Source organism: Otolemur garnettii, unplaced genomic scaffold (assembly GCF_000181295.1).
Source record: "Otolemur garnettii isolate 467f Iridium unplaced genomic scaffold, OtoGar3 scaffold00001, whole genome shotgun sequence".
Lineage (NCBI taxonomy): Eukaryota > Metazoa > Chordata > Mammalia > Primates > Galagidae > Otolemur > Otolemur garnettii.
In genome coordinates, this window is record NW_003852396.1 from 10,381,995 (window position 1) to 10,401,679 (window position 19,685).

Below are 19,685 nucleotides of genomic sequence, written 5' to 3' on the forward strand. Positions count from 1 at the left end.
TCTAAATGGAGTCTAGACTTCTCTCAATTTGGCCAAATGGAAAGATGGATTTTTTTGAATATGGAACTGTACTTAAAAGTCAAAGTTTTAAATCCTTTGAAATGAAGGCATTGTGGAATAGCCCTGAGGACAGGAGAACTTGCCTTGGGCCTACGGTTTGTCTAAACTACACAAGTGTACTTGGGCACACCACTTATATTCACTGGGTCTTTATTTTTAGAATGGAAGAACTCAGGTCAGTTGAGATCTAAGATTATCTTCCCTCACTTAAACAAACAAAGCTGGCTTCATTTCTGTTTCCAACAGACCCTCCCCCACCACTGTTCATTACGTTGCTGGACCTGGGCTAAAGACAGCAACATCAAGAAAGGAAAAATTCACACTCAGCTGGATTAAGCCAGGCACGGTGGCTTACACCTGTGGTCCCAGCTACTTGGGAGGCCAAGGCTGTAGGATGTCGCTGGAGGCTAGGAGTTCATGACCAGACTGGATAACATAGTGAGACCACCATCTTCATAAAAAACTTCAAAAGGGTGGATCATGAGAAGCTACTCAAATGTTCCAGATGGGAAGAAAACACAGCAGATTTACACCATTTGGCTAAATGCTCAGGATTCACACATATGTATAGCTTATGGGTATACAGATGCTCACGCTTCAGAGAAATCCCCAGGATAGGATCATCTGCAAGGATCTCATCCCACCCAGTGTCAGACTCACTCAGTTCTATTTCTGAGACTGGTGAAGGTATTAGAATCAGCGCTAAAGCAAATGGCAAGAGTCACCAACACAGAGAATACACTGAAATTTTTTTGAACCTCGTTTTCAAAAAATATTTTCTTTTTCCCTCCTAAGACTAGGCACGCTAAGTTTTAAGCAACCAGCAGGATGCGTGTCATGCTTGTCTTACGTTGGCAGCTGCTCTGACTCCTTTGCAGTGCCCTGTCATGTCTCTGACATTCACCCTCTGTCTCTGTGATCTGCCCCACAGGTGGCATGCCAAAAATATAGGCTGTACTATATATATGGCTGTAAAGTGGCTTTTCAGATTCCAATTAATATTGGAGTAGGTATCTAAGGAATCATTTGAAAGAAATTGGAAGAAATAATTTGAAACAATTTCAACAAACTCTAGTGACACTTTTCAAAATTTGGTTTTAATTACTTATTTTTATCTCAACTTCATGGAGGTGTCACAATTTACATATAATAACATGAAGACACTTTAAATGTCCAGCTGACAAATTCCGGGGAGGCTTCAGGGACCCTCAAGGTAACAGAGCACGTCAATGGTCCTTGAAGTTTCTTTCCATCCTGCCGCAGCTCAGCGCGCTCCCCACTTCTGTGCTGCGGGCGATCTAATGCATTTGTTTCTCAGTCAGTCCTTTCTTCTTGGCTTTATTAATGCCTAGTCATCAGCTCTTGAAATTCCACAAGTATGTTTAGATTTCACAATCTTTATGACCCAGGCTTGGTGATTAAGTCATGTTCTTATTAAAAGCTATAAGGATTATCCTTTGAAGATAAATGATAAACAAAGCTTTGGTTCTTGAACATGTCATTACATTCCTTTGCTATGGCCTTCTCCTTAAAAGACAGTGTTGTTTCCTTTGAGAAGTGGAAAGTTTCAGTCTTTCTCACAGGAGACACCAGCGAGGACCCTGATTTCCCCTCTGCAGCCTACTTGTTTGACGGCTCTTGGCACTGAGTCTGGGGAATGGACACCCTGAAGACATCATCCTCTTTTCTAGGAGCTTAGCAACATGATGAAGAATTCCTTGAACTAGACACAGTAGTTTAGAGTCCCCTGCATGTCTTCCCCCAACTTCATTCTCTTACACAAATTGGAATGCTGGGGCTTTTTCGTTTTTTGTTTCCTTGCCAAGGCAGTGTCTTTAATCAGAGCTAATGGGGCGGGAGGGGGATTTATAAAAATGAAGGCAACATTTCCTTCAGGCCTACAATGACCAATTTCTCACTGTGATAGAAAATCAACACAAAGCCTCTCTTGGGCTGTTGCTCAACTCACTGCTCCGAGCTGGGGTCTAGGGGAGGCTGCACACTTGAGCCCCTCATTGGTCACCAGGTCACCAGTAAGCACATGGTCCACATCTCCAGGGGGCTGGGGTGGTGCACCAGCAGGAGCCCCCTGTAGAGGCAGGGGCCCAGGAGGTCCAGGGGCTGTCATATTCCACAAGTCTTGAAGCCAGCATGGTGCATGGGGCTTACCCTCAGCTTCATCGGGCACATACCCATGAAGACAGCATCGATGGGGAAGAGTTCTGCCTCTTCCTTGACTGCCTGAAGGCGTCACATGGTGGCTCTGGACATGACGTTCCCTCCATCCTCTGCAGTGGGTGAGTAGTGGCAGGCTCTGTATGTGGAGGGTGGGATGAAGTCTTTGACCTTGGTGTTCCTGTTGGGCAAGGCTTGACAGGGAATGCTCAGTTCTTTTGATTCTGCCTCTGAGATATCTCCTGAATGTCTCATGGCCAGGATTTCATTCTCTCTTGCTTAGACTGTTACAAGAGGCTCCTAACTGAGAACTTCTGCAGAGTCTATCCCCTCTTGGCCAAACTTAATCAGAAGTGTGTTTGTCGAACTTCGGATCCAGACTCGCCACATCTGCACAAGATAACCACAGACTCTAACTCTTTATAAATGAAAGGAAAAACTTTTGAGGATGGCTTTCTAGTCCTTTGCAGCCTAGCCCCAACTCACCTTCCCAGGATCACCTCTGGCACTGCGTCCATCCTGGACTGTCCACTCCAGTGACACCTGGGCATTTGTTTTTCCAGGCCCATGTTTGTGCCTTGCCTTCTACTCAGAATGTCCTCTTCCTTCATTTTCTTGTCAAAATCCTACCCTTCTTTGCAGGCTTTTCCCTGGAACGGCTCCACTAATTTCCCCAGTTACTTCCTCCTCTGTGTTCCCTTAATATTATTTGTGTCTCCAGTTCTGCATTATCATCAGTTATATGTATGTACATACAACTCCTACTACATTTATGTACCTTTTAGGTAAAGGGACTGTGCCTTATTCATCGTTGTACCTCTGCACTGAGCACAGAGCCTGGAACATGCAAAGAGATGAATGTGAACTGCAGAAGGAACAGCCTGAGACCTAAGGCAAGAGCATGGTCACGTATGCAGGTGGGGCACACGCTCCACACATGACCACTACACATGCATATGTTAAAAGCATGAAAGAACATCAAAAGAGGGAAACAGAGAAATCAGGAATATTTAGTTAAAAATGTATATGAAACATTCATAGATCTTTAAAAAGCTACTGTGAAATAGATGTTTGTATTTGTAAAAAAACATACAAACAAACATAAAAACCCAAACTGGTATATACGCTAGTTTCCAATAATTAGGATTGCTTGAATAAAGTCTGGTAATTCATATCATATATATAGAATATTATAGACAATGTCACACAAAAATCTAAGAGAATATATAATGATATGGAAATATGTTCACAAGTCATTAAAAAAAGCCAATTACAAGGTAATATCTAATTTAGGAGCCCATTTTTGTAAAAACAACAAGATAAATGGTACCTCTATCAGAATGGTAACCATAGTTAAAAGTGACTTGTTTTCATTTTATCTTATCCTCCTGGGTTTTATATAGTGGACATGGAATATGTTTGTAACAAGTAAAAGAGCTATTATAAAAATCATGTACGTGGAAAATAATTCTTTTCCATCAATTTTGGATAGCCGTTGAATTTTCAAGTTATTTTCCAGACCTGTTTTGATTCTCAACACACATACCATTTGAAATAATTGTAGGAAACAATACATACTGAACAAGCTTCTTTTTCTAAGTCTTTCTGTTCCTCATTTTCAACTGTTCTCAGAAAGACAGGGACTTTAGCTAAAAAAAAATCATTTTTGTCAAAGGTCTCGTGATAAAGTATTTCAAGGAACTTTAAAAAAAAAACTACTTTTTACACTTAAATTAAGAAAAGAAAATGGCTAGCCTGAAATCCTCTCATCCTTTGAAGAGGGAAAATAAAATCCCATTATAGGGAAACAGCTCAAACTAATTGCTCTTTTCCCCCCCACTATTTGAAATATGCCTTTGGATGATATGAAATAAAACAGAAAGTTGCCATGAGGAGGCCCTTGGAATTAGCAATTACTTTTTAAGTTGGCAATTAATTTTAAATAGACTCCCTAATTACTTCTGTTTTAAGTGTTTGTAAAAAAAGTTCTTGACTGGCGATGACTAAGGCTGGCACCTTCCCACGGGCAGAATACCAACTCTTTGGGTCAGCAGCCACTTGCATTTTGAAAAGTCAAAAGAGACAAAAAGCAACACCAGTTAGAGACACCAGGACATCCTGATGGTTACACCAAAAATCTCCTAAGGACCTGCCAACTGAACTGGCAGTGGCTCTGCCAGGTAGAGCTGACTGCAAGATTGTGGGCTCCCATGCAACACAAAAATGCAATGCCCCTTGTTTAACAACAACAACAACAAAACTAAGAAGCTCAACGCTGTTACAGGAGAGCATTAAAACAAGCAGGAGGCCTTTATAAGCAAAGGGCTCTCTGTTCGACTGCACACCCATAAACCTGCCCCATTGCAAGTGACATGACCTTCTGTGACACCTGGATATAAACTCTTCCAAGTTTCTATGGCTTGGCACTATGCTAGGTCTAGAAAGGGTACCCATCAATAAATTAATTCCTCAACTAAGTACTCAAAACTCCATCTTTATTGGAGTATGCAAGGTCTGACAAGTAGTTCATGAATTCATCCTCGAAAAAGTGCTACATAACTGAAAAAGTGCTACATTGCTGAATATCACTACCATCACCTTTGAAGTACTCCCCTTGGGAAGCTATGCACCCATGCCAGTGCCCAGACCACCCTTCAAAGAGATTTTGAAACTCTTTTTCTGGAATGGCTATCAGAGTTGTCATCATATTACTTTTAATGTCCTGAATGTCATCAAAATGTCTTCATTTCAATATTTCTTTTATCTTTGGGTAAAGAAAAAAGTCATTGGGGACCAGATCAGGTGAGCAAGGAGGATGTTCCAATACAGTTATTTGTTTAATGGATAAAAAACTCTCTCATAGATGGTGCCATGTGAGCAGGTGCATTGTCATGATGCAAGAGCTATGAGTTGGAGGCAAAAAAGTCAGGTCATTTTCATTTTTTTCAGGAAGCTTTTCAGCATTTGATTAACTGTCCAGTTGGTACAAATTCATAATGAACAATCCTACTGACATCAGAAGAGTTTAGCAACACCGTTTTGACTCTCGATTTGGACTGAGGGAACTTTGTTGGTCATGGAGAATTGGCTGACTTCCATTGTGCACTTTGGTGCTTTGTTGCAGGGTGGTATGGGTACACCCATGTTTCATCACCAGTGATAACACTGTCCAAAATGTTGTCTTGCCTCTTCAAAAGGTCTTGGAAAATTTTGACTCTCCTTTGCATTTGTTCATCAGTGAGCTCCTTTGAGGCCATATTTGCACACACCTTTCTCATGCCAAGAGTTTCTGTTGAGATTTTCCTGTTTCTAGACTAATGTTTACTTGGTCAGCTATGCTTCTCACAATCAGCCAACAATTTTGATGCACAATATGATGAATTTTTGCAATGTTTTTATCTGATCTGCTGGATACTGACTGTCCTGGCCTCTCTTCATCAGTGATGCTTTCTCTCTCCTCAGAAAAATGTTTAATCTATTTGTACACTGTTGTTTTCTTCATGGCATTATCTCTAGAAACTTGGACTAACATGTCCCTGATTTCACTTCCACTCTTACCAGGTTTAATAAGAAATTTAATGTTTGTCCATTGCTTTAATTCAAATTCCAACATTTTTGCAAGGGCACCCCAAATCACACAACAACAAAAATGAACACCAGTCAACAAGACACTGCTACACATCAAGATGAACACAGCTGTGAGACACTGATATGCCAAAATTATAAACCCTTACCAAGCTGTTTTTACAGTGTTGCAACATAAGCATATAGTGCATATAGTGGCCTGTTCAAGACCTTAGTTGTGACTTCATGGAACTTCTGTGCTGGAATTACCACCCAACAATCAGACTCTAAAGGTTTCCTATGTGGGCCAAGAAGTATGACCATTGAATCAATTTGTTCATCCACCCAATAAATACTTAATATTTAAGCCTGCATGGCTTGGGGATACAAAGAAATATGGCCCTCAGCACATTCAGTCTCACATGGCCCGCATTTCTCAGGAGACAAAATGTTTTCAGTTGACTGTTAGAGACAGTGGTCAGGGAAGTTTCCCAGGATGGAGGGAAACAATTGAATTAAGTCATGAAGATAAGACAGGAGGTTGTTGCCAGGAGCACCAAGGTGGAAAAGTGATAGGAAGAAAGGATATTTCAGGAGACAGGAATACATGTGTGAGAGTTAAGAATGCTGAAATTGCAAAGTACACTCTAAGAAGGGTTAAAGGGTTTGGTGGTGCTAAATCCTAGGTATAGAATGGTAGAACTGAAATTGTCTCTTTTTGGGGCCAACTGCAAGTTACCAGAGCTGTTATAACTTGCAACCAGATACAGTAAACTAGGAAAGGGGGTAGGGGCCTCAGTTAATGGATAAATTAGCTGAGAGAGAAGAAGAAAGCATGGAGAGAGGGAGCTTGAGGGGTGTGTGGGTGGGAAGCATTTTGTAATGTGTGAGAAGTTATTAAGAGAGCTTGCCAGCAGATCGTGGACAACATAATCGTGACTGTCAAGGTGGCTTTGCAAGGTGCAGTGAGAGGATATACCCCACAGCAAGGCAGACATGCACACTCCACTGGCCTCGGCATGCCCTGGAAGGCAGAGAGTCAAAGCTTGTGGTCCTTGGATTTTTTACACAAAATGTCCAGGATGGGTGGAGACTCCCCCTGCTGCACTAGCACCCCCTACATCCATCCTCTCTGCACTGCTGCCTGTTGGACCAGGAATGTCCATTTTAGTTTCTCAGAGGCCTATTATCAACCTGTGGCATCTATAAGATGAAGGGGCATGTGAACCAGGACACTTAGGCAAAGAACCACCGTGACCGATGTAGAAGGCAGGATTCCTTGCCAATGGGTGACTGTGCTAAGATACCTTAAGATTCCCATTCTGGAAGGAATTAGCTGTTCATTTGACAAGTAGCATTTTGACCTCTATTTGGAAGAAAATGGATTTTAAAAAGGGTGATAATAACTTCTATGTGTCAAATGCAAAGACACCTAAATAGCGAAAAGACCCTTCTTAGTCAATTAGGAAAAAAAAGTCCAGCCCTATCCCAGACTTTCTGAATCAGATTTTGGAGATGGAATCCCTGCCTGTTTCTTTAGCCTGTTTATTTGTAAGAGCTCCCCTGAGGATTCTGACACATAGCCACGTCTGATAACCAGCTTCCAGAGAGGAAATGGAGGTTCAGAGGGATTGGAGAATGCCTTTCAAATAAGACAAGATAGTCAGGGCTGGACATGGGGATTATTTCTTTTCCTTTTTATTTTTTTGGCAACAGAGACTCTGGTCCCAGGGTAGAGTGTTCTGGTGTCACAGCTCACAGCAACCTCAAACTTCTGGGCTTAAGAAGTTTAACCTCTTGCCTCATCTCCTGAGTAACTGGAACTACAGGTTCTCCGCTATGACCTTGCTCGTTTTTTCTATTTTTAGTAGAGATGGGGGTTTCACTTTTGCTCAGGCTGGTTGTGACCCACTGCCTCAGCCTCCCAGAGTGCTAGGAATATAGGTGTGAGCCACCAAGCCTGGCCAGAACTGGGATATATCATCAGGCCTCATCCCAAAGCTGCATATGATGTCACTTCCCAATGTGATAGGTAAATGTGTCACAGGTGTCACGGTCCTGCCATCTGACTGCATCACTGCAGAAGGTCACCTAGCACTGGTGAGGGCCAAGGAGGGATTTATAGGGCCCCAGAGCCCTTGGTTCAGGACACTATCCATTTAGTGGATGCTTTGGGAAAAGCCACTTAACCTTTTTGAACCTCAGTTTCTCCATCTGTAGGTGAGAATATCAAGATGTGTCCTTTCCCTAGTAAGATTACATGTGTAAGTTTGTTGAGCTCTCTGGGGAAAGACTTCAAACAGAAGATTAAATTTTTTGATATCTCCAACAGACAAAGGGCTTTGACCACAACGTCCTCCAGAGAATGACTCATGCGTCTCAGTCTTTAGGGAGGATTATTTAATTTTTACTGACATTTTAATAGTCCCTCAGCTGCCTTAAAAGATTTAACACTTCAGAGAATAACAGAGCTTTGGGGAAGGGAAAAATAAACATTAAATCACTGACCTATGTAGCTGAGAAGTACCAATTTTGAAAGCATTAGGAAAAACACAGAATATACTATATGTAAGAGAAAACAGGCTGAAACCAGAACTGAAGCAATCCTTCCTGAAACATTTTCTAGTAGAAATTATGGGAATACAGAAAAAAGCATTTGATTGAGGCAATGACACCTTCCTTTTAGATCTGCCACTAGCTCTGCCACTAACTAAGTCATCCTGGGGAAGTCTCCTGCCCCTGGGTCTCAGTTTCCTCTTTAGGGTTTTAACTAGGTTTTGTCTTAGAGCCTTTCCATTGATAATATACTAAGATCTCCTAGGACTCTCTTTCCATAGGAACTGGGCCTAGTGCCTCACAGAGGGTGTGAATCCCTGAGATCAGCAGCAAGGAGCCACCAACAGCTTCCTGTCATCATTCCTGCCCTGCCTCTGTCATCAGAGCAGCTGTGCTCCTCACACAGCTGAGCTGCTCTTTTCCCAAGGATGGGCCCTGTTTTCATTGCCACTCATCTGCATGAGAGCCCATGGTCCTCAGAGTGGAGTCTATGGAAGGATGTTAGCTATGGTTGGGGATTATCAAGGATACTTGGATAAAATTCAGGATGCCCATGAACTTGCATTAGTGTCTTACTGTTCTATTGCTCTATGCCAAATTGACCTAGAATTTAGCATAAAACAACAAAAATTTATTATTCCATGGTTCCTATGGGGTGGAACTCCGGGTATTTCTTGCTGGCTGTCTCTGGCTCAAAGTTTGTCATGAGGTTGCAGGCCAGTGTCTGGCAGGGCTGTGGTCTCATTTGAAGGCTGGGATGAAAGTGGGAAGTGTGGGTCCATTTTCAAGCTCACTCGTGTAGCTGTCGGCAGAACTTGGTCCCTGGCCCTGTGGGGCTCTTACAGGGCTGCCTCACAATACCACAGCTGTGGTCTCCAATGGGTGCAAGTGATCTGAGAGAGTGAGAAAGAATGTTATGAGCTGAATTGTGTGCCCCTAAAATTCATATACTGAAGCCCTAAATTCCAATGAGACTGTATTTGGAGATAGGCCTTTTAGGAGATAATTATAGTTAAATAAGATCATAAGGGTGGGATTCTAATGAGATAGGATTAATGGTCTTATAAGAAGCATAGGGGAGACATCTCTCTCTCTCTCTCATCTGTCTCCTTTCCCTAGGAAAGGCCGTGTGAGCACATAGAGAGAAGGCAGTTGTCTATAAACCAGAAAGAGAGCCCTTGACAGAACATAATCGATGCTGGAACTGTGAAGAAATAACTTTCTGTTGGTGAAGCCCGGCAGTCTGTGGTACTTTGATACTGCAGTCCTGCAGACCAAGGCGGAAAGCACACCCAAGGGGCATGTCATAGTCTTTTCATAACCTAACCTCCATATTCTGTTCATTAACGGCACAAAGTTAGCGTATAAATAACCAAGAGAGTGGAACTGAAATGTTCCTAACACAAAGAAATGCCTAATGCCCGAGGGGATGGATACCTCAGTTACACTGATTTGATTAACTCACATCTTATGCCTGTATCAGGACATCACATGTGCCCAATAAAGATGTACCACTATTATCCATAATAATTAAAACATAAGAATTATCAAAAAACCAAAAAGCAAGTCCATAAGTCCAGCCCACTCTCAAGGGGAGGGTGTGAACCCTAGGAAGTGGGGACCATTGGGCGTCATCCTAGAGGCTGTTACCACAGAGGGGAATAACTGGCATCTATTTTCATAAACTTCTAACTGGATTTAGCATGGCCTTCCATTATAAATATAGGCAACAAGTCACTGTGGGGTGAAAAACGCCTGTGAAGCTGTAAGCAATAGGAATCACAGATATTTTCATACTATTTTATGGTAGCTATGCTTACCACTAGTCCAGTTTATGGACATTATTAGCCCTACTGTGCTAGACCTTTTTATTTAATATATTAAAGAAGGAATTCATATTATCATATAACAACTTGAAAAATACTTGGACAAATCTATTTTATTCATAACATTTTTATTTTATTTTATGGGCCGTAAAACATTGTTCTGAAAGGTGATCCACAAGTGTCACCAAATTCTCAATACATGTGTGACTCCATAGTACTAAGAGTCCTAAGAAAGTGGTTCTGGGAACAGCAGCCGCATCACTTGGGAACTAGACTGAGATGCAAATTGGCAGGTCTTCCCCCACACCTACTGAGTCAGAGCCTCTGCAAGGGGTCCAGCCATCTCTGTTTAAACAAGACCTCGAGGTGATTCTGACGCTCACTGAAGTCTGAGAACACTGGTCTAGAGTCTCTCATTTGGAGTCTGCATTTCCTACAAGCTCATGCTGAGGCCATCGGTTCCGGCACCGCTTTTTGAGAACAACTGGCCTAGACTACAACATTACCATTCAGTGGATATCTGTTAACCAACCCACCCCTACTTTCATAATGTTTATAATCCTGACAGTAACTTGTGGCTCACGGCAAGTTACTTAACCTGTCAGAAGAATCAAAAAAATATGCTAACTTGAAGGGCTGTTATGAGAAATGGAAATAATGTAATCTAAAGCACTTGGCATAGTGCCTGGATGGAATAGACGCTCCAAAAGTAGACATTATTAGCTGTAATATGATTATTATCACTTAAAGTTCTTATTAGTCACTGAGCTTGCCTGCAAGGCTTCAAGACTAGTGGAGAAGAGGCATGCGAACAGTTCCATGCTGAGAAAATCACCAGGTGCCTCGGGAGCTCAGAGCAGGGGGCTCTAATTCCATTGAGGGAAGATGTGGTCCCACTAACTCCAAGTGCTTTTGGGAGAGCCTAATACTGACGCTTGAGGTTGGCAAAGGGGACATTACTAGTCTTACTGAGGCTAAGAGGGGGCCAAAGATTGCTCAAGGGGTGCTAATCTTCTAGGGCAGGTGTCCTCAAACTATGGCCTGCAGACTACATGCGGCCTACCAGCCTGTCCTGCTTAGCAGCCGACTCATCCAGGGGCCCTCAGTCCAGCCCTCCAATGGTCTGAGGGACAGTGAACTGGCTCCATGTTTAAAAAGTTTGAGGACCCCTGCTCTGGGGCAATGTCCCCAGCTTTTCTGGCACCTGGGACCAGTTTCAGAGAAGACAATATTTCTGTGGGCCAGGGTGGGGTGAGAGATGGTTTTGATACGAGTCTGAAGTGATTGATTTATTATGGTTTGTGCAATGAAACCTCTCTGCTAATGAGGATCTGTGCTAGGTCACCACCTCAGCCCCACGTCAGACCATTAGATTCTCAGAAGGGGCACGAAACCCACATCCCTTCTATGAGCAGTTAGTTTTTTTAAATTTCAGATTGATATGTGGGTACAAGTGATTAGGTTACGTTGTTTTCATTTCTAAGGTAAAGTTCAAGTTGTAGTTGAGCCCCTCACCAGGGTATGCTGAACACCCTCACACTGTGCACATGAGGTGAGATCCCACCCATCTCCCTCCTCCTCCCTCCCCCTCACACCCTCCTCTCCCTCCCCCTCACACCCTCCTCTCCCTCCCCTCACTAGATATACTTGTATTTTTCTTTGCTGTGGGTGTGTGGTTGTTTATATATTGGTTTCATATTAGTATTGAGTACATTGGATATTTTCCTCCCAGTCTGGTGATACTTTACTAAGAAGAATGTGCTTCAACTCCACTCAGGGAAACACCAAAGATGTGCCGTTTATGGAAAGGGTTCACACCTTGGTGGGAATCTAACACTGACATAGGTGATGATGTGAGCTGGGGCTACAAGTATGGTGCACTCCATTCCTTCGCCTGCTACTCACCACCTACTGTGCGGCTGAGTTCCTAACAGGCCACATAGGGACAGGGGTGCACAGCCCTAGGTCTTTCCCCAGGCCCCTGTGGGCTCTTGATTAATCTAGTTACTGGGAGATGTGCTCCTTAGGGACAGTTAGGGCATCCCTGTGGTCTGACTGCCAGAGCAGGCCAGGAGCGCCATCTCAGGAGGGCAGCTGGATGCCTCACGTTGGGTTTTCCTCTGCACCTCCCTTTGATGGCCTTCCATTGGGTTCCAGCTCTTTCCTTTCTGATTTATCTTTCTTTTCCTTTCTAAGGGCCAGGGGTTCCTCACGCTGCTGAGGCTCATCTACTTGTCTGAGTGAGGGAGGGTCATCCTCTCCCACTTCTTTGGGACCTGCCGGGCAGCTCCCTTTCCTGCCTTCATCACTGTGGCAGAAACCATGAGTGCTCACCAAATCCCCCATGGCCTCCCCTGTGTGCAGGTGGGCTGGCCTGTGCCACCCCTGCTCAGGGCCAGCAGCAGAGTGAGGTGGTCTCTCCCAGCTGAAGCTGCTAAGAGCTGGCACACTACCTTCATCCCTCTCTCTCCCAGATCAGGAACCTTGGAAGGTAAATGCCAAGAAGGTGGTGATGACAGACAGGATGGAGGGACCCGATGTCTGAGTCACTGGATGAACTTCCACTGACAGGCACTTCAACTGGGAAAGCATTAAACTTTTGCTGCATGAGGCCACTGAGACATTAAAAAAATTATCCTAGCCTAGAGGAGCCTATCCTAGCTAAGATGATCCTCATATCGCTCTGTCTCCTCTATCTTGACCTTCTCTATCTAACCACATTCAAGCCTCAACCCTTAAGAGCCAACTCCAATGCTAAGACCACTTTGTGAGTCCTCTCTGAGTTGCCCCAGTTAAAAACTCATTGCTTTCATTTTACTGGTCCCAAAGGGACCTGTGTAGTATTTTACTTGTGTTATATGGCTAATCTTGACAAAATCACTACTTTTACAGATGTGATTCCTTCCATTACCACATTTCTCATATTTTTCTTGGAATGCTCCTTTGAGCATGCCTGTTTCCCACTATGACCATACACTCCCAGAAGGCAAGATCCCTCTCCATTTTGTCACGAGCATCAAACTCCTCTTTGCTCCTGACTTCTTCCTTTAATTTCCAACATGTCCCCAAGTTTTCATCTTTCTCTACACCGATCCAAATTTGGACCTATTGCCGTTTCTGTTTGTGCAGCACCTTTACCTGGCTCCCTACTTTGAAATCTTGACGAGCCAGTCTACCTGGCCTGCAGGCCAGTTAAGTGACAAAATCTACAGATTTCAAGTCTGAAATCTCAATCTCATCTGCCTCTTCAAGTCCCAGAGCCACCACCTTCTCAATATCTACCTAGTGGCTTCCTTATCTCCTGGTTTGCCTCATTTCAATGCATGTTAGAGGCTCTTTTCAGATTAGCATCCCCCACACCAGAATTGGTTACTTATTTTCTTGAAAGTGTTTGGTTTTTTTTTTTCCCTTCCTGTTAAGTACACAATCCCTGACCTTCATGAAAACCCACAGCCAGGCCCCGTCTGCTTTTCCTCTCTCACCCATCTCTCCTACGTCCTAGACCATATGATGTTCCACTGACTGTTTATCTGGGCTCATCCAACTTTCTCCCTGTCTTCCTGACAGCATTCCTCCTGCAGATGTCTTGTGCGTTCTGGGAAGGCTGCCTTTCATTACGGCTGTGGGCCCCACCTCCCTTTTACCGTTGCCTGAGGCCTGTCACTGAGCACTCCTCATCTCTGAGAACCTTGCTGCTCCTTCTGTAGTGCCTGTTACCTACTGGCTCATTTAATATTTATTAAATTGAATGGAAAATAACAGTAACGTGTGCTCTGAGCCTCCAAGCCCCTGAAATCACTGAAAAAAAAATCCAACCTTTCAGGAAATACTTTATAAGAAAGGAGTGAGTGGCTCACTACAACATTTCCTTTGCTTATGTCCCTGATCCATAACAGAAAAAACATGTTTTCTTACATCTCAAATACCTAGGAATTGTCCTCTTTATAAATCATGGGCTGTGGCTTAATTTCTAGTGCAAATTTACATTTTATTTTCATGTTACTTTCCTAAAATGGTTACAGGTTTTGAGCTTTGATCGTTATCATTGCAAATTCCATTTTCTAGTTTAAAAAATCCTCAAAACTGGAAACCTCTGAGAAGTAGGCTAAATAGTAGCCTATTAACTCTATGGAGGTAATGTAACAAAGTGTTTCTCCCCTTTACTGAAAAGATTAAATTTTTATAAATTTTGGGTTAGGATGTCATGTCACCAGTTTATGGGATTGAAGATATTTCTTGGGGTTGCAGCTGACCTCAGCAGGGTTGATGTGCATTCTTCAACCTCCTCTCTTGGCTCAGCTCCAAACCATCAGTTTACTTGCTAAACTTCTGTCCTTTAACTCTCCTTCTGGATGGGAGCCTCTGTGGAAAGCTGGCTCAGGACGGCCATCTTGTCTCCGCCCCTCAGATTGAAGATATTTCCATTTGATAGGAAAATTAAGAACTTAATGCTAAAATCTGGACAGTTACCACAATATTTCTTAGAACTCATAAGGGTGTTAAAATTATTTTGCCTTCCTCTGTTTTTATTTTATTTTGACCTAGGGAGTTACTCTGTTAGTTCATTATAAATAATTAGGTAAGAGTTGTTTGGCTAAGAGCAATAATATACTTTAAAATTAGGAAATGAAAGTTTAGTATGTCATAGTAAAGGCTTTGAGCTCATTAAACTCCAGGATCAAGTCTTGGATTAATATATTCTTGTCTTTCCTCTGTAGTTTGTAGTGACCTAGTGTAATAAAGTGAAAGGCTGGTTGTCTCAGTCCATTTACGATGCTATGGTAAGATGCTGAGAATGGGCAATTCATAAACAACAGAAACTTGTAGCTCACAGTTTTAGAAGCTGAGAAGTCCAAGATCAAGGTGCTAGCAGATCCAAGGTACGTGGGGGGTGTGTTCCTTGTAAAGAGAGCCTTCTATATGTTTTCACACAGCAGAGGGAGCAAACCCACTCCCTCAAGACTCTTTTAAAAGGGCACTAATCCCATTAATGAGGGCTCTGCCCACCTGACCTAATCACCACCAAAGCCTATACCTCTTAATATAGACACATTGGAGATTAGATTCTAATGCATAAATTATACAGTGGAACAAACATTTAGATTGTTGCACTGATGAAATAATTCACAACTTCAGGTAACAGAATATGCTTACCAAAAGAAGTTTCATGAACCAAATATCCCTACCATTTATATAAAAGGGACCCAATTTTCTTCACCAGGATCAAAAATCAATTAAACAACTCAGATGAATTTCAAGGGAATTATGCTGAGTGAAAAAAATCCCAATTTCAAAAGGCTACAACCATACTATTTCATTTAAATAGCATTTTTGAAATAAGGAAAATTATAGATATGGAGACTAGTGATTGCTATGGGTTAGGAGTGGGGATGGAGGTGGAGGGGGAGGGGAGGGTGGCTCTAAAGGGCAGCAAGAGGGAGACTAGTGATGGAAGAATGTGGTGGTAGTTACATGAAGCTGCACAGGCGATAACATTGCATAGAAACACACACATATTTTTTAAGGCTGTATAATATTCCATGGTATACATATGCCACAATTTTAATGTACACAGTTATGATTTAATAAAAAAAATTAAGAGGAAAAAAATTCTGAAGTACAAGAGCAAAAAACAAAAAGAAGAAAGAAAGAAACACACACACACACTGAAATCTGAGTAAGTTCTATGGTAGCTGTGTCAATTTCCTTGTTTTGATGGTGCACTAAAGCCTTGCTAGGCTCCCTTTCCACTGGGAAAAGGGCTGGGTGAAAAGAGCAGTTGACTTTCCTGTAAATGACTTTGCAACTCCTGTGAACCTATAATTATTTCAAAACGAAAATTAAAGAAAAATCACTCATCTCCTTGTCACATTACAGAAGGGGCTGCAAACAAGTCGGGAGGTAACTAAAGCAAGTGACCTGGCTGGAAAGGGGGAGGGTGAGAGCTGTGGCCGATGTGAAGGACCAGCTGCTATTTAGCTCCTGCCACAGAGGGACCTGTGCGCCTGGAATGGCTGTGGCTTCTGAGTTTGCTGTTTTCAAAAAATACTGAAAATCTACACTTCAAATAAAAATATGACTTTCAAATGTTGAAAACTTATTCCTACTACTTTGAACAATGTGTAAGCCAAACTAAAGATCCTGGCAGGCTGGACCCAGCTTGATGGCCGTTCCTCTGCAAACTCAGCTTCTGGCTTGAGGTTCACTTTGGCCCCAGGATGAATTCCTCACTCAACAACTTGGTGATCACAGTGCACAGGATCACATTTGTTTGTGATCTCTTATGAGAGATGGAAAATGGTCACTCTAAAGACGAGAAGTGTCCTGATCAGGCCACAAATTCCAGTTTCATAAGCCACCCAGCACTGACAGCCAGGGGTTTGATCTCAGGTTGGGCTTAACACCACTGCTACTGAAATCCCCTGCCAGCTCTGACCCAGACCTCCACCTCTCCCACCACGTGGTGCCAGGGGCATAGCTTATATCTTTATGAGAGTTGGAGTGTTGATTTGTTCTTTTCCACCTACCTTACTTCTTTTCTTTTCTTTAACTTTTTTAAAGCTAAAGGAGACCTTCTACTAAAACTAAGAAATTGAACCAGAATCTGGAGTCTTATGCTACAGTTTTCTGAGGCTGATACCGCAGCCTGGTGAATACAGTTTATACCCAGGTGGTATCTGCAGTCTCTGTCTCTATCTGATGCTTTATTAAAGACAAACCTTTTATTTATTGTCACAAAAAGCTACTCAAGGTGCTGGCAAGGTCTTCATTCTGCTTTGGGCCTTTTGCTGTGGTTCCCAATCCTTGGGCTGTGGATCAGTACTGGGTCAATGGCTTGTTAGGAGCCAGGTCTCACAGCATCACTGCCTGAGCTCTGCCTCCACATGCCTCCACCTCTCACACCTTCTCCACACTCCCATCCCTGGAAAAAAAACTATCTTCTGTGAAACCAGGTCCTTGTACCAAAAAGGTTCTGGCCCATTAGGAAGGTGGGCCACACAGGAGGGGACTGGCAGGACAGCAAGTGAAACTTCATCTGTATTTATAGCCATCACTCCCCACAGCTAGCATGCCCTGAATTCCCCTCCTGTTCCACCTGTCCCCCCACCTCCCCGGTCAGTGGAAAAATGGACCCTGATGCCAAAAAGGCTGGGGACCACTGCTTTAGTCTTATCATCTCTGCCATGTTACATGCTCAGAGTTGAGACTTTCTTCTCTTTTTTTTTGAGACAGAGTCTCACTTTATTGCCCTCAGTAGAGTGCTATGGTGTCAGAGCTCACAGCAATCTCTAATTCTTGGGCTCAAGTAATTGTCTTGCTTCAGTCTCCCAAGTAGCTGGAACTACAGGCACCTAATGTCCTTGACATCTTCTGCAATGTCTGGCTATTTTTTTTTTTTTTTTTGAGTTGAGGTCTTGCACTTGCGCAGGCTGGTCTTGAACCTGTGAACTTAGGCAACACACCTGTCTTAGCCTCCCAGAGTGCTAGGATTATAGGCGTCAGCCACCATGCTCGGCCCCAAGAGTCAAGACGTTCCTTCTTCTCCAACTCCTAGCCTGTTCATCTGACTCAGAAGTGAAAGAACACAGCTAACTGTAGATTCTTCACTACCTTGCAGAACAGCTCCAGGGGCAGCCTCTGGGAGTCAGTGACACGCCAGCCACCCACACACTGACTGCCATGTGCCCTGACCAGACTCCCATGTTCAATCTCCAGGAGCTTGAGTACACCCAGTTCCTTTGTGAAAAGAGTCAGTAGGAAAATTCCAACCTTTTAGCTTTTAAAATTTCATCTGTGGTCTAATTATACATTCTCAAAATCAAATTTAAACTGATTAAAAGATTCATTTGCATTAATTCTGTCCTCTTTCCCCCTAAAAGTCATCTGTTAATAAAAGCCCAGAGAATGTTTTCTAATCCTCCTTCTAAAAAAGTATTTGTAGGTATTACATAATTATATGTCAATAACAGTCTTTTCCTGTTTCCCATTTTTCACAAAGCTCTGTAACATACAGACTTTAAAAGGGTTGGTATTCAGCCCCGAAAATTATGCTAATGAGCTAAGAGCAATAATTCAAAGTGTAGCCACTAATTTCTCTAAGGGGAAATACGTAGAGACCCTGGGCTCTATGTTTGTTTTCAACTAATTATCATGTATTTACTCTTCCATTAGTCCAATAATTTTTCTTTCAATTCAGAATTAAGCAGTAAGACACTGAATTACATAAAGGCCTGTTTAGCATAGCAGACACACCCATCATTCCCTAGTTAGTCCTCTGATTTACAGCTCTTAAAATGCACAACCAAGAGGCTGTCTCTATGCCCTTTCATATTTCCATTCCATCATGTAGTCACCTCAATAACTTATGCATTCTCAGAAGGTCTACCTAGCAATTAACTCCAGTCTTTTCCAACTCACCATCTCATTATGTAAAGTAGATTTGAACACAAACTTTATTAGCAACTTCCAATTCTAATCCCTTATCTCCCCCACCCCCACTCTGCCTACCAGTAATGCCAGCTTACATGTGACAAAAATACTCTGGAAAACGGCATTTTAAAGAATCCGCATTGGACTGGTAGCACATTTGGTAACTGGTCTTTGCACTGTGGGGCACTACAATAAATCGAGATTGTCATATTTCAGCCAAAGCCTCTGATGCAATTCTTCAAAGAAATGGAAAGGAATCCTCCCTGCCTCACAACACAGCCTTTACCCATGTGCAGGAGGAATAGGCAAGCGAGGAAGCTATCATTGTATTCAAAAGGTCAAAAAAAGAAAGCCCATAAAAAAATAACCAAACCAACCCAAAACCCTCTGCTACAAGGTAAAGGAATTCATAGCATCTCTTCTTCAAAGCGCAGAAAGAGGAGAGAGGATTACTTGCAGGGTTTTCTCATGCAGATGAAGTAAGGCACCAAGTGTGCTGATGAAGGTTCTCATAACATGAAAGAAAGACAGTGTGTCCACTGTGTGAACAGGGAGCGGCCCGGCCAGGGCAAGGGACTTACCAACGTCAGGGTCCACGGCTTGAACTCTGGTCAACAGAGCCTTCGTGGCCGTGTTCTCATAGACACAGGCGTTGTAGTGGTCAGAAGAAAACATGGGAGGGTTATCGTTCACATCCTCCAGGATCAGGCGGATGTCAGACTGGCAGAACCTCCCGCCCCCGTCCGTGGCTCTGGCGATCAGGTTGTACACAGGGACCCGCTCACGGTCCAACAGAGCCAAGGTTTTCAACTCACCTGGGAAAGTAAATGGCAGCATGATGGGTCCGGCTTTTCAAAAGTTGTCTTCCTTTAAAGAGCAGAGGGTCAACTATATAAAGCATTCCCAATACAGGAAGGACCAATGGCACTTGGTCCAAGTACCCCATACTTTTGGAAGATACAGAACATTCAATTATTTGTAAACATCAGGAAAAATATATGGGATTCTGGATGCAGCAACAAACCAGCTTCTGAGGATCTTCTGGTATCAAAGGTCCTTTCTTTAAGCTACATG

The 19,685-nt window shown here is 43.0% G+C and overlaps 1 protein-coding gene across 1 annotated transcript in view; it reads right to left on the bottom strand.

Moving 5' to 3' along the window:
• FAT3 (FAT atypical cadherin 3) overlaps positions 1-19,685 on the bottom strand; it is a 541,807-nt gene that overhangs the window by 61,979 nt on the left and 460,143 nt on the right. The window contains exon 12 of the mRNA XM_003780826.2: positions 19,193-19,426. Coding sequence (XP_003780874.1) covers positions 19,193-19,426 — 234 coding nt within the window. The remainder of the gene's footprint in view (positions 1-19,192; positions 19,427-19,685) is intronic.